This window comes from Ranitomeya imitator, chromosome 2 (genome assembly GCF_032444005.1).
Source record: "Ranitomeya imitator isolate aRanImi1 chromosome 2, aRanImi1.pri, whole genome shotgun sequence".
NCBI lineage: Eukaryota > Metazoa > Chordata > Amphibia > Anura > Dendrobatidae > Ranitomeya > Ranitomeya imitator.
In genome coordinates, this window is record NC_091283.1 from 359,277,542 (window position 1) to 359,291,310 (window position 13,769).

Consider the following 13,769-nt stretch of genomic DNA (forward strand, 5'->3'; position numbering starts at 1 on the left):
AGACTGGCCCTTCTGGCATTTGCCAGAATTGCCAAATGGCAATCCGGCCCTGCACACACGGCTCCGCTTAGTACACCTCGTACACACACGGCTCTGCTCCGTACCCCTCGTACACACACGGCTCTGCTCCGTACACCTCGTACACACACGGCTCCGCTCCGTACACTTCGTACACACGGCTCCGCTCCGTACACCTCGTACACACACGGCTCTGCTCCGTACACCTCGTACACACACGGCTCTGCTCCGTACACCTCGTACACACACGGCTCCGCTCCGTACACACACAGCTCTGCTCCGTACACCTCGTACACACACGGCTCCGCTCCGTACACTTCGTACACACGGCTCCGCTCCGTACACCTCGTACACACACTGCTCCGCTCCGTACACCTCGTACACACACGGCTCCACTCCGTACACCTCGTACACACACAGCTCTGCTCCGTACACATTGTACACACACGGCTCTGCTCCGTACACCTCGTACACACACGGCTCTGCTACATCCACCCTGTAAACCCCTCCTGACCCCACACATAAACTTCCCCTCATCCAGCACCATGACAACCAGCACAGCAGAGTCCTGCATACACTGAGGCCCCTGATCATGTGACCCCTGACTCCTCCCCTCCTGTGACCTCATCACAGGTCCTGTGTGCACAGAACAGCCATATATGTGGAGTGCGGCTCTGCAGGTGGAGGTAGGTGCTGGAGATTCAACATTACTGGGCGGGGGGGCAGTAACCCCTTCAGTGCTGACACCACTGTGCCCTCTGCCTCCCTTATCTCTAGTGCTGGGACCTTTCTCCCATTTCTCTGTATGGCCTCTTTCACATTTCCGTCATTTGGCCAACGTCGCAATGCGTCGTTTTGGAGAAAAAACGCATCCTGCAAAGTTGCCCGCAGGATGCGTTTTTTCTCCATTGACTTGCATTAGCGATGCATTGCGACGTATGGCCACACGTCGCATCCGTCGTGTAACGGATGTGTCGTGATTTTGTGGCCCGTCGTGATGAAAAAACGTTCAATGCAACGTTTTTTCGTCCGTCGGAACCGCCATTTCCAACTGCGCATGCGCGGCCGGAACTCATAATGGGCAGCAGATGCGTCTGAAAACTGCATCCGCTGCCCACGTTGTGCACTATTTGCACAACGGCCGTCGGACCGACTGTTTGCGACGGCCCCGTACCGACTGAAATGTGAAAGAGGCCTATTTTGTCACCATTTTCGGCTCCATATAATGTAACTGATCGGCTTCTCTTCATATATTTGGTGAGCAGGGGACAGACGGCCGCTCCTCTATTATCTCAGTATTAAATGTACAATTACTTTTGTAACAATTATTATTATTGTTTAGCGGCCTTCAGCTCGATCTGGAGCCTTGATGACTTGTTGGATGAACGATCTGTAGGAAGAGGAGAGGGGGATATTGAGCTCACCGCACCTTGCAGTCCATTGCTGGAGGTTGAAATCTGTGTGGAAAGTGCTGTTCCGTTGGTGAAGTTCAGCCAAGTAATGAAAGTGTGCGGAGGAAAGAAATCTGTACATCAATCCAACAATAGTCAATATATCAAAAGTTTAGTGTGAAATCTTTAAAAACATGAATTCCAAAGATATAAAAAAGACCTGGATGACCTGTGATTTTCATACCGCTCAATCAGGGCCAGGGCGTGCGGGGTTTCCTCTACCCTGTTCAGAGTGATTACTTGCCTATTTAGCTGGCTCTCTGCCTCCAATTACAACCAGTTGTAGTTTATGCTCTGTGGAGTCTGCTTGCCCTGTGTTCCTTTGCTTAGTCTTAGTTATATTGTTACTAGTGATGAGCGAATATACTCGTTACTCGAGATTTGTCGAGCACGCTCGGGGGTCCTCCGAGTATTTATTAGTGCTCGGAGATTTAGTTTTTCTTGCCGCAGCTGAATGATTTACATCTGTTAGCCAGCATAAGTACATGTGGGGGTTGCCTGGTTGCTAGGGAAAATACTCAGAGGACCCCCAAGCGTTCTCGACAAATCTCGAATAACGAGTATATTCGCTCATCACTAAGGCTAGGGTCACATTGCGTTAGCAGCAGCCCGTTCAGCACATACGCTAACGGGCTGCTGCTAACGCAAGTGCCGGCGCTACATCACGCTAGCGCAGATGGAGCTTCTGCTAGCTCCATCTGCGCTAGCAGTGACAGACCCGGAAACGCTGCAGCCAGCGTCTCGGGTCCGTCACTCAGTGACGGCCCATCACTAGCACACGCCCATTGTGGGCGTGCGCTAGGCGATGCGTCCGGCATTGCATTCAATGGCGGCGTTAACGGAGTACCTTACACCGCGTTATGCCGCGGTGTAACGTACTCCGTATAACGTTGCCCCTGAATGCAATGTGAACCAAGCCTAATTGTTACCCTACCTGGGACCTTGCTTCTGACCATATGTTTGTCTGTCTTCATTCTCTATCTTCCTGAAATCCTGACCGTGACCTGACTCCGCCTTTGTCTTGCCCCTTTGTTTATGACGAGCTTTATTAGTATCTAATCCCGAACCTCTCAACCATCTAGCCTCCAAGCCTTGCCTGTACAGTAGGGCAGCCTAATGTCCAGCTATTGAAATGAGAAATGCAGAAAAAAAAATGAGTAAACCATTGCACTACTTAACCCATCGCACTGCACTAAAAAAAGTAGATGGACGTGTTAGGTCCAGCTTTCAAAGCGACAATGGCTAGAGTAACGATGGCTACATCTGGGCAACCAACTTTAAGCTTTCCATTACTATTTTATGAATGTAGATTATAAAATATAGAGAACACGGCTAAATTATTCTGTAGCATTGATGTAACCTTCAGTTATACATAGAATTTGTTGAAGGCTTGCTTGTTTAGATGACGGGTTATAGTCCGGCTGCAACCTGAACTAACAGAAGTAGGCTCATCATCATTGCTGTCAGTCTTTTTATATGAGATGAAATTTGGCTCATCATTTTCAAAATTGTATTCACTGCTGTCTTCTTGGTCTCTCCTAAAATAGAATAGAATTCTGTAATGCCTCTATCATCGAATTAAATCAAATTACTCAATTTCCCACATACTTCCAGCCTGTGAAGAACAGTGTCTTCTCACTCAGGGAATATTATAAGGAATATTCGTTCTACGAATTTCCAACAAAAATATCACATTACTTGGGAAGAAATATCACTTTTATGACATCACTCTCAAAGTACCAGAACATTTGTAGAGTCTGTAAGGGAAACCACTGACTCCGTCTCTGACTCCTCAATTTCCCTGACTTCCAACTCCAACTCCACAACTTCGACTCCGACTTCATAGCACTGCCTCACAAGTGAGCATGTACATAAAGTGCAGTACAGATTCATGTCAACTAAAATCCTAGATCCTTAGATCAGGAATAGAACATACATTTATAGGACATTTTATAGGATATTTTAGTTTATTGAACTACTGAACCCAATTTATTATATATTTTTGGAGTCGGTCCATTTGATTCTGACTCCCCCAAAATGGACACCAACTTCACGATTCTGACTTCATCTCAGACTCAACAGTGCTGCCATGGTAGTTAGCAGGAATCCGCACCCTGTAATCACCTAGATGAGACGGTCGCTATTGAACACAGTATTGTAGGACTTAAACAACTCGTGCAATTAGTATTATGTAATAGAATGTGACAGTGAGAAAACTGCCTCTGCATCGTGATGTACAGTAACAGTAAAGTGATTTTCCAACCAATCGTAAATACAAAATTTTCACTATATCTCTTTTTATTTTTTCCTTATTAGCTCCAGTAATTGTATTATTGCACAGGATTCTTTATGATGCTACATCGGCTCATCTTCTCATTCAGATTCCTACAATATTGGATCCTCTCAGTGGAGATCTTCTACATAAAATAATTTTTCTGATTTACCAATCAAGGATGGATAGGGACAGGGACAAGATGGCGGAGAAGATATTACACCTCACCCTAGAGATCCTCTTCCGGCTTACTGGAGAGGTGAGAGATTCTGATGACGTCACATTACATCATTCTTATCTATGGGAATAACAGATGGACAGATCTGGAGAGGTGAGGACTCTGGAAGTGTCTGTAGTGAGATTTATTAATGTGTCTCTCCATTACCAGGATTATACAGTAGTGAAGAAGACCTCTAGTGAGAGCTGTCAGGAACCTGTGTCTGAGGGATGGGGAAGACCCCTGAGCCCAATTATGGGTCCTCCTCCTCACCCCCTGATACATGAGGACATCATTAACCAGCAGTTCCTAAAACTCACCTACAAGATGATTGAGCTGCTGACTGGAGAGGTGACACTGCTGGGAATGCTGGGACATTATACAGTAATGCTATGAAGGGATCGGGGATGACTGTATCATTGTATTTGTCAGGTTCCTATAAGGTGTGAGGATGTCACTGTGTATTTATCTATGGAGGAGTGGGAGTATTTAGAAGGACACAAAGATCTGTACAAGAACGTCATGATGGAGGTTCCCCAGCCCCCCACATCACCAGGTAATAGACAGGACTAAATACACAGGACCTACATTCATCTGTATGTAAATAATGAATTCAGTCCCTGTATGTGTTTCCTCCAGATCTATTCAGTAAGAGGACAACACCAGAGAGATGTCTCCGTCCTCTTCTTCCACAGGACTGTAAAAAAGAAAATCCAGCTGTTCCTCAGGATCATCAGGTAGATGGAGAGAAGGCATCATGAGATCTCCCCTATGATGTGTGGACGGCTGTAAAGGTCTTGTACTAAGTTTTGTTTTATCCACCAGTTTTTTTTTTCTCTATCAGTGACTTTTACAATTTTTGTTTCAGGGTGAAGAAATTGAACATATTAATAATACAGATCCATATGTGAGGTGTGATAAAGAGTGTAAAGAGGAGATTCCTACATACGACTACCCAGGTGAATAGTAACCACTAAATGCAGAGAACTCACAGATACTTTTCAGTCACTGGCTGTTATGATACAGGTGGAGCACGGTTGCAATCCAATGGCCGGAGAAGCATGAGTGGGGAACAGCAAGTGGTAGTGGAAGTTCTTGGAATTAGCACTAGGAATTGTAGAAACAGGAGAGTAAAGGAGTGTTGAAAGTCTGGGTAAGACATTTATCAGCAGCAGGAGACTGGAAATTAGACTAAAGGCTCGACACATTATTCAAGCCATGAGTGTGAGCTCCATGTAGCTATAAGTAAGCCCACAAAGGAAGCAAGATGATTTCCATAAGTCTAACATCGGCTTAATTCGTAAAGGGAGATGATAGAAACACAATAGACGCAGGGGTGGATTAAGGGTAGCCAGGGCCCCGGGCTGTTCAGATACTATGGGCCCCCCGGTCATGTGACGGGATCATGTGATGGGGTCGTGACGGGGTCATGCGACAGGGTCATCATATACCTGAACCAGATTATTCCAGAAAAATAGTTGCTGTGTGAAACTATAACCTGTCAAACATCCATTGATCTAGTCAATTTACCCTTCAGTTCAGTATATAGTATACAGTGTATAGCATCAGTGTATAGATAACACTGACTCACCAGTGACGTCTCTAGGTAAAGTCCTTCATCTTTCATCCAGCACAGACCACCATCACTTCATCCAGCCAGGACTCGTCTCTGCAGGAAATAACACAGTTATCTCGAGCTCCGCTTGCAGAACACATTACTTAATTTTTCCCAACTTCTACATTACACCACATGAAGAAAAAGAGGCAACATAGTGTAACTCTACACAGTAACAGGACCGCCCCCTCCATTCCTCAAAAAATAAAATAAATACATCATTGCAGTAATAATATCCCATAATTGGCCCCTATGGTAATAATAATATCCCCCATCCTGGCCCCATGTATCTCATTCCTGGCTCCAGCCATATGTTCTCTCATCCTGCCCTCATGAGTATCCATCCTGCCCCATATGATCTCCCCATCCTGCCCCATCAGTCTCCATCGTATCCATCCTGCCCCATGATCCTGCACGATCTGTCTCCAATCCTGCCCCATGTCTTTCATTCTGCCCCGTGTCTCCAATCATGCCCTGTATCTACATTCTGCCCATGCCTCCAGTCCAGCATTTTGCCCCCAAAATGTCCAGCATGTTGCCCCCAGTATCTCCAGCATATTGCCCCAGTGTGTCCAGCATTCTGCCCCACTGTCCAGCATATTGCCCCCAGTGTGTCCAGCAATCTGCCCCAGTGTGTCCAGCATATTACCCCCAGCGTGTCCAGCATATTGCCCCAGTGTGTCCAGTAATCTGCTCCAGGGTCTCCAGCATATTGCTCCAGTGTGTCAAGCAATCTACCTGTTGTGAATTCTGTGGCAGAGCTCCCTCCTGTGGTCACAAGTGGTACTTCGGCTGATTCTCTCTGTGAGCTTCTGTTGGTGAAGGGAAGTGGTACTGCGGCTTCTGAGTTTCCTCCCTCAGGTGATCTGGTGAGGTCGTTAGGTGCTTCTCTACTTAACTCCACCTAATGCTTTGATCCTGGCTTCCTGTCAATGTTCCAGTGTTGGACTTGCTTTTCCCTGGATCATTCCTGTGGCCTGCTGCTCTGCATAGCTAAGTTCTTCTTTGCTATTTGTTTGCTATTTTTTCTGTCCAGCTTGTCTAATTTGTTGCTGGAAGCTCTGGGACGCAAAGGGTGTACCTCCTTGCCGTTAGTTCGGTACGGAGGGTCTTTTTGCCCCCTTTGCGTGGTTTTCTTTAGGGTTTTGTGTAGACCGCAAAGTTACCTTTTCTATCCTCGCTCTGTTAAGAAAGTCGGGCCTCACTTTGCTGAATCTATTTCATCTCTACGTTTGTCTTTTCATCTTAACTCACAGTCATTATATGTGGGGACACAAAAAAGAATAGTAAAACCAAAAACACTCAGTTTGAAAAAATGTTGCAGTAATCCGCAAGTGCTAGTAAAAGATGTAAAAAACAGGGTATTTGGTTGATACGTTTTTTGCAAAAAATGTATACTAAGCTGCTCTACCAATCTTCACGGTATACCCTTATCAGAGCAGTCCTAACTAATGTATGCAATCCCTATCTGATGTATTTAAAAACCTGATCATCTGTATATAACCTGTGTGAACAGGGTTCAGAGAGGAAAAATCCATGTGTGCATACAGGGTAGAACAGCTTTTGTGCAGATAGCCCAAGAGGAGTGGTGGAACTCCCCAGTCTTGTAGACACAAGAGAACAATTATGGAAACAGGAACACATGGGCTACTTGCACAGTGAACAAGTCTGTATGATCATGTTCACACACCACCAAGAAACCTGAAGACACAAAAAAGAATAGTAAAACCAAAAACACTCAGTTTGAAAAAATGTTGCAGTAATCCGCAAGTGCTAGTAAAAGATGTAAAAAACAGGGTATTTGGTTGATACGTTTTTTGCAAAAAATGTATACTAAGCTGCTCTACCAATCTTCACGGTATACCCTTATCAGAGCAAAAAACGTATCAACCAAATACCCTGTTTTTTACATCTTTTACTAGCACTTGCGGATTACTGCAACATTTTTTCAAACTGAGTGTTTTTGGTTTTACTATTATATGTGGGGGGCTGCCTTTTCCTTTGGGGTATTTCTCTGAGGCAAGGTAGGCTTATTTTCTATCTTCAGGCTAGTTAGTTTCTCAGGCTGTGCCGAGTTGCATAGGCAGAGTTAGGCGCAATCCACGGCTGCCTCTAGTGTTGTTTGGAGAGGATTAGGGATTGCGGTCTGCAGAGTTCCCACGTCTCAGAGCTCGTTCTATGATTTTGGGTTATTGTCAGATCACTGTATGTGCTCTGACCGCTATGTCCATTGTGGTACTGAATTGCCTTTCATAACATCTACCCCAGTGTGTCCATCAATCTGCCCCAGTGTCTCCAATATTGCCCAGTGTGCCCAGCAATCTGCCCCAGTGTGTTCAGCATTGCCCCCAGTGTGTCCAGCAATCTGCCCCACTGTCTCCAGCATTGCCCCCAGTGTGTCCAGCAATCTGCCCCAGTATCTCCAGCATTGTCCCAAGTGTGTCCAGCAATCTGCCCCAGTGTGTCCAGCAATCTGCCCCGGATTGCCGTTCGCAAAAAAAAAAAGAGTTCTCCTCACCTGATCGGCGCTCCAGTGGCGAGCTCCCTCCAGCAGCGTGGACTTGCCGGTGACTGACAATGACGTCAGACGTCGGCGACATGTGCGCTGCGCCTGTGGCCGACTTCAGCTGCCAGCCTCCAATTGGCTGGCGGCTGTTGTTAACTACTGACGTGCGGGCGCGAGCCCGCACGTCAATAGGTGAAACTGCCGCGGCGCCGGTAGGGGCCCGGTGAGCAGATGGGACGGGGCCCGACGCGGGCCCCCTCTGCCCACCGGGCCAATACGCCAGTCAGGGCAGTAATGCCCTGATGGCGGCGGTCAATCTGATCGGTAGCCCAGGGCCTCCCCACACCACTGGGCCCTGGGCTACCGCCCAGATTGACCCGATTATAATCCGCCCCTGAATATACACCTCTAGTTCTGAGGAGTGGAAAAGCAGCTCAATAATGAAAGTGAATAATAGCAGCCACTAAGAGTCAATTTGCAGTAAGAGAACAGAATCCTGACACCGGCTGTGTCTCCTTTATCAGCGGTATAACCGGCCATATCCCAATCAAGTGATGACCATTCTGCCTCCAGACCACAACATTCTTACTCACCCAAAACTGTTCAAATTACTTTATTATTATTATTTATTTATATAGCACCATTAATTCCATGGTGCTGTACATGAGAAAGCAGTTACATACAGGGTTATAGATATCGATTACAGTAAGCAGGTTTACAGTGACAGACTGGTACAGAGGGGAGAGGACCCTGTCCTTACGGACTTACATTGTATGGGATAGTGGGGAAGAGACAGAAGGTAGGGGCGAGGCGGCGGCTCTGGCGATGGCGAGGTGGTGGCTCTGGCGATGGTGAGGCGGCAGAATGGTTATTGCAGGCTGTAGGCTTTCTTGAAGAGATGGGTTTTCAAGTTCCGTCTGAAGGAGCCGAGGGTGGTGGATAGTCGGACGTGTTGAGGCATGGAATTCCAGAGGATGGGGGATATTCGGGAGAAATCATGGAGGCGGTTGTGTGAGGAATGAATAAGTGTGGAGGAGAGTAGGAGGTCTTGGGAGGATCGGAGATTACGTGAGGGAAGATATTGGGAGATTAGTTGAGAGATATAGGGAGGGGACAGGTTGTGGATGGCTTTGTAGATCAGTGTTAGTAGTTTGAACTGGATTCGTTGGGGAATGGGGAGCCAGTGGAGGGATTTGCAGAGGAGAGAAGCAGGGGAGTAGCGAGGAGAGAGGTGGATTAGCCGGGTAGCAGAGTTGAGGACAGACTGGAGTGGTGCAAGAGAGTTAGCGGGGAGGGTGTTGCAGTAGTCGAGGCGGGAGATGATGAGGGCATGCACAAGAGTTTTGGTAGATTGTGGGCTGAGGAAGGAACAGATTCTGGCAATATTTTTGAGTTGGAGGCGACAGGAGGTGGCAAGAGTTTGGACGTGCGGTTTGAATTACTTTGGGCATTAAACCCCCTTCTTCTATAGAGTTTACAATCTGGAGGATCCTCCTTCCGCCTAGAATCAGATGATCTTGACCCTTAGGCCAGGGTCACATTGTGTTAGCAGCAGCCTGTTCAGCACATACGCTAACGGGCTGCTGCTAACGCAAGTGCCGGCGCTACATCACGCTAGCGCAGATGGAGCTTCTGCTAGCTCCATCTGCGCTAGCAGTGACGGACCCAGAAACGCTGCAGCCCGCGTCTCGAGTCCGTCACTCAATGACGGCGCATCACTAGCGCACGCCCATTGTGGGCGTGCGCTAGGCGATGCGTCCAGCATTACATTCAATGGCGGCGTTAACGGAGTACGTTACACCGCGTTATGCCGCGGTGTAACGTACTCCGTTTAACGTTGCCCCTGAACGCAATGTGAACCAAGCCTTACCTGCCCAGATCTGTAAACTACAAAGCCAAATGACAGCGCACATGGAATGTGCCCAAAAGTTAGAAAATCTGTTGAAGAAAAATATTATTCATATGGTGGACCTCTGTTGTGAATTCTGTTGTCGAACTCCCTCCTGTGGTCGTGAATGGTACTTCGGCAAGTTCTGTCTATGGGCTCCATCTGGTGGCTATGAGTGAAGCTGCTGCTTCTGAGGTTCCTTACACAGGTGATGTGGTTTATCCTTTGGTTGGCTTCTCTATTTAACTCCACTCAGATCGTTACTCCATTCCAGCTGTCAATGTTTTAGCATTGGTTCAGTTCGCTCCTGGACCTGCCTGGTGACCTGTCTTCTCCTGCAGAAGCTAAGTTCCTTATTGTTATTTTTGCTCATTGTTTCTTTGTCCAGCTGGTTATCCTGATTTTGTCTTGCTAGCTGGAAGCTCTGGGATGCAGAGTGGCCCCCTCCCCGCACCGTGAGTCGGTGCGGAGGTCTTTTTTGCACACTCTGCGTGGTCTTTTGTAGGTTTTTGTGCTGACCGCAAAGTTACCTTTCCTATCCTCTGTCTATTTAGTAAGTCTGGCCTCTCTTTGCTGAAACCTATTTCATTTCTGCGTTTGTGACTTTCATCTTTTCTCACAGTCATTATATGTGGGGGGCTGCCTATTCCTTTGGGGAATTTCTCTGAGGCAAGGTAGGCTTTATTTTCTATCTCTAGGGCTAGCTAGCTCTGAGGCTGTGACGAGGCGCCTAGGGAGCGTCAGGAGCGCTCCACGGCAATTTTTAGTGTGTGTGATAGGATTAGGGCTTGCGGTCAGCAGAGCTCCCACATCCCAGAGCTCGTCCTGTATGAGTTTAACTATCAGGTCGGGTGCTCCTAACCACCAGGTCATAACAGTACAGCTGGCCCAAAGTATTAATGCATCTCAATAGAGGGATAAGAGGACTTCTGAGACCTTTTTTTTTTCTTTGCACTGTGTTTTGTCTTTTTTTTCCCCTAGACCTTTGGGTGGTTCAGGACACAGGTGTAGAGATGGACATTCAGGGTCTATCCTCTTGTGTGGATCATCTCACTGCAAGGGTACAAAACATTCAAGATTTTTGTGGTTCAGAATCCTATGTTAGAGCCTAGAATTCCTATTCCTGATTTATTTTCTGGGGATAGATCTAGATTCTTGAATTTCAAAAATAATTGTAAACTGTTTCTAGCTTTGAAACCCCGCTCCTCTGGTGACCCCGTTCAACAAGTAAAAATCATAATTTCTTTGTTGCGTGGTGACTAGTGTTGAGCGATACCTTCCGATATCGGAAAGTATCGGTATCGGTTGGGATCGGCCGATATTCAAAAAATATCGGATATCGCCGATACCGATACCCGATCCCAATACAAGTCGATGGGACCAAAATATCGGAATTAAAATAAACCCTTTCTTTCCTTGTAGGTTCATTCTACATCAAGGAAAACAACTAAGAATAATGTAGGATGTATTGTGGGAGGTGGCGGAGACATTAAAGGCAATGAGGTTTAGCCCAATCAAATAGAATAGCATGTTTTTTTTTTTTTAAGACGTTCGGAGTGAAAAAGATATTGAGTATGTAAATTTTTTTTTATTTTGTCAGATATTGATGTTTCACTATTCCACGCCCTTCCCCTTCTTTTTTTTCTTTTTTTTTTTACTTTTCCCACACTTTCATCTTCATCATCATCAGCATCTTTGACATCAACTTCTTCTTCACCTTATTCATCTTCTTCTTCATCTTCTACCTATTTTTTTTTTTATTACATTCTTCATATTCATTTTATTCAACTATTATTATTCTTCCTATTCTACATATTCTTTTTATTCCACTGTTATTATTCTTCCTATTCTACTTCTTCATCATATTCTCATTTGTGACAGGCATTCCCGTAGTTGTTATCTATAAAAGTTGGAAGATTACACCTTCCGTTCTGCCAGTCACAAAAGTTACATTTGTCCGCGTTCAGTTTGGCCTGCAGCATCAGGCTTTATCCAGGGGCACCACGAGGAGGAACGGACTCACCCCCATACACTGCTTAGTCTTCTTCTGCATATAATTTAGATAATATCTTTTGCTCTGATATTAAGTCTTATGCTTAATGTTCTTCTGCTCTTTGTTCTGCAGCCTCTTGTTCTTCTGCTTCTCGGTCTTCCATGTCGTCGTCTCCAGTGTCGTCATCTCCGCCGTCGTCGTCTCAGCCGTCGTCGTCTCCGCCGTCGTCATCGGGGTGGTCTTCCGGGTCGTCGTCGTAGTCATCGGGGTGGTCTTCCGGGTCGTCGACTTTAGGGTCTTAAACTTGGAAATGTAGCAGAAGGTACAAGAAGGCTGAGAAAATGCCAAGAACCAGCTGATGGAACTGGAACTCGGATGGCTACCCGAAGGTTCAAGAGCCTATGGAACTACCGAGGACCAGCTGACGTTACTGGAACCCGGTTACTAAGCAGGAGGTACCCGTGCTTAAAAGCACTACCAAGGACCGCCTGGCGTTGGCGGAACTCGGATACCCAGAAGGAGGCACCTAAGCCAAAGGCTCTGCCCGGAACCAGCTGACGTTACTGGAACCAGGATGGGGAGCAGAAGGTACAAGAGCAAAAGACACTGCCGAGAACCAGCTGACGGTGCTGGAACCAGGTGGTGGACCCGAAGGCCCACAGGAGAGGAGAGAACAGCTAGGCCGCGAGGCAGCCGCAGTTACCGAACCCCAACAGTCCTACAGGGGGAGCTGGGCCTACTGGCACTACAGAACCAGCCTTGGCGTCTCAGCGAGTTTGACACACCCCGGAAACAGCTGACGGTGCTGAAACCAGGTTTGGCACGAGGGAGTACCTGTGACAAAAACACTGCCGAGAACCAGCTGGCGGTGCTGGAACCCAGATGCGTTGCCCCAGTGTGCAAGAGCCAATGGCACGACCGAGGACCAGCTGACGGTGCTGGAACACGGTTACTAAGCTGTAGGTGCCCGCGCTTAAAAGCACTACCAAGGACCGCCTGACATTGGCGGAACGCGGATATCCAGGAGGAGGCACCTAAGCCAAAGGCTCGGCCCGGAACCAGCTGACGGTGCTGGAACCAGGTGGTGGACCCCAAGGCCCACAGGAGAGGAGAGAACAGCTAGGCCGCGAGGCAGCCGCAGTTACCGAACCCCAACAGTCCTACAGGGGGAGCTGGGCCTACTGGCACTACAGAACCAGCCTTGACTACCAGTTCACGTAGCCCACATAGGAAGCTCCTAAACTGGAGGCACCCTGGAGTTGGCTAACCCGACCGCACCACGACGGGGCAAGCATAGGCGTCTCAGTGAGCTTGACACAACCCGGAAACAGCTGACGGTGCTGAAACCAGGCTTGGCACGAGGGAGTACCTGTGACAAGAACACTGCCGAGAACCAGCTGGCGGTGCTGGAACCCAGATGCGTTGCCCCAGTGTGCAAGAGCCAATGGCACGACCGAGGACCAGCTGGCGGTGCTGGAACCCGGTTACTAAGCTGTAGGTGCCCGCGCTTAAAAGCACTACCAAGGACCGCCTGACGTTGGCGGAACTCGGATACCCAGGAGGAGGCACCTAAGCCAAAGGCTCGGCCTGGAACCAGCTGACGGTGCTGGAACCAGGTGGTGGACCCCAAGGCCCACAGGAGAGGAGAGAACAGCTAGGCCGCGAGGCAGCCGCAGTTACCGAACCCCAACAGTCCTACAGGGGGAGCTGGGCCTACTGGCACTACAGAACCAGCCTTGACTACCAGTTCACGCAGCCCACATAGGAAGCTCCTAAACTGGAGGCACCCTGGAGTTGGCTAACCCGACC

At 47.8% G+C, this 13,769-nt stretch overlaps 1 protein-coding gene across 1 annotated transcript in view; it reads left to right on the top strand.

Annotated features, from left to right (window-relative positions):
- The first annotated feature begins 662 nt into the window (after nucleotides 1-662).
- LOC138663809 (zinc finger protein 432-like) overlaps nucleotides 663-13,769 on the top strand; it is a 70,999-nt gene continuing 57,892 nt past the window's right edge. The window contains exons 1-6 of the mRNA XM_069750150.1: nucleotides 663-704; nucleotides 3,786-4,000; nucleotides 4,130-4,309; nucleotides 4,391-4,514; nucleotides 4,598-4,695; nucleotides 4,827-4,917. Of these exons, the coding sequence (XP_069606251.1) occupies nucleotides 3,923-4,000; nucleotides 4,130-4,309; nucleotides 4,391-4,514; nucleotides 4,598-4,695; nucleotides 4,827-4,917 (571 nt within the window). The 5' untranslated portion in view covers nucleotides 663-704; nucleotides 3,786-3,922. The remainder of the gene's footprint in view (nucleotides 705-3,785; nucleotides 4,001-4,129; nucleotides 4,310-4,390; nucleotides 4,515-4,597; nucleotides 4,696-4,826; nucleotides 4,918-13,769) is intronic.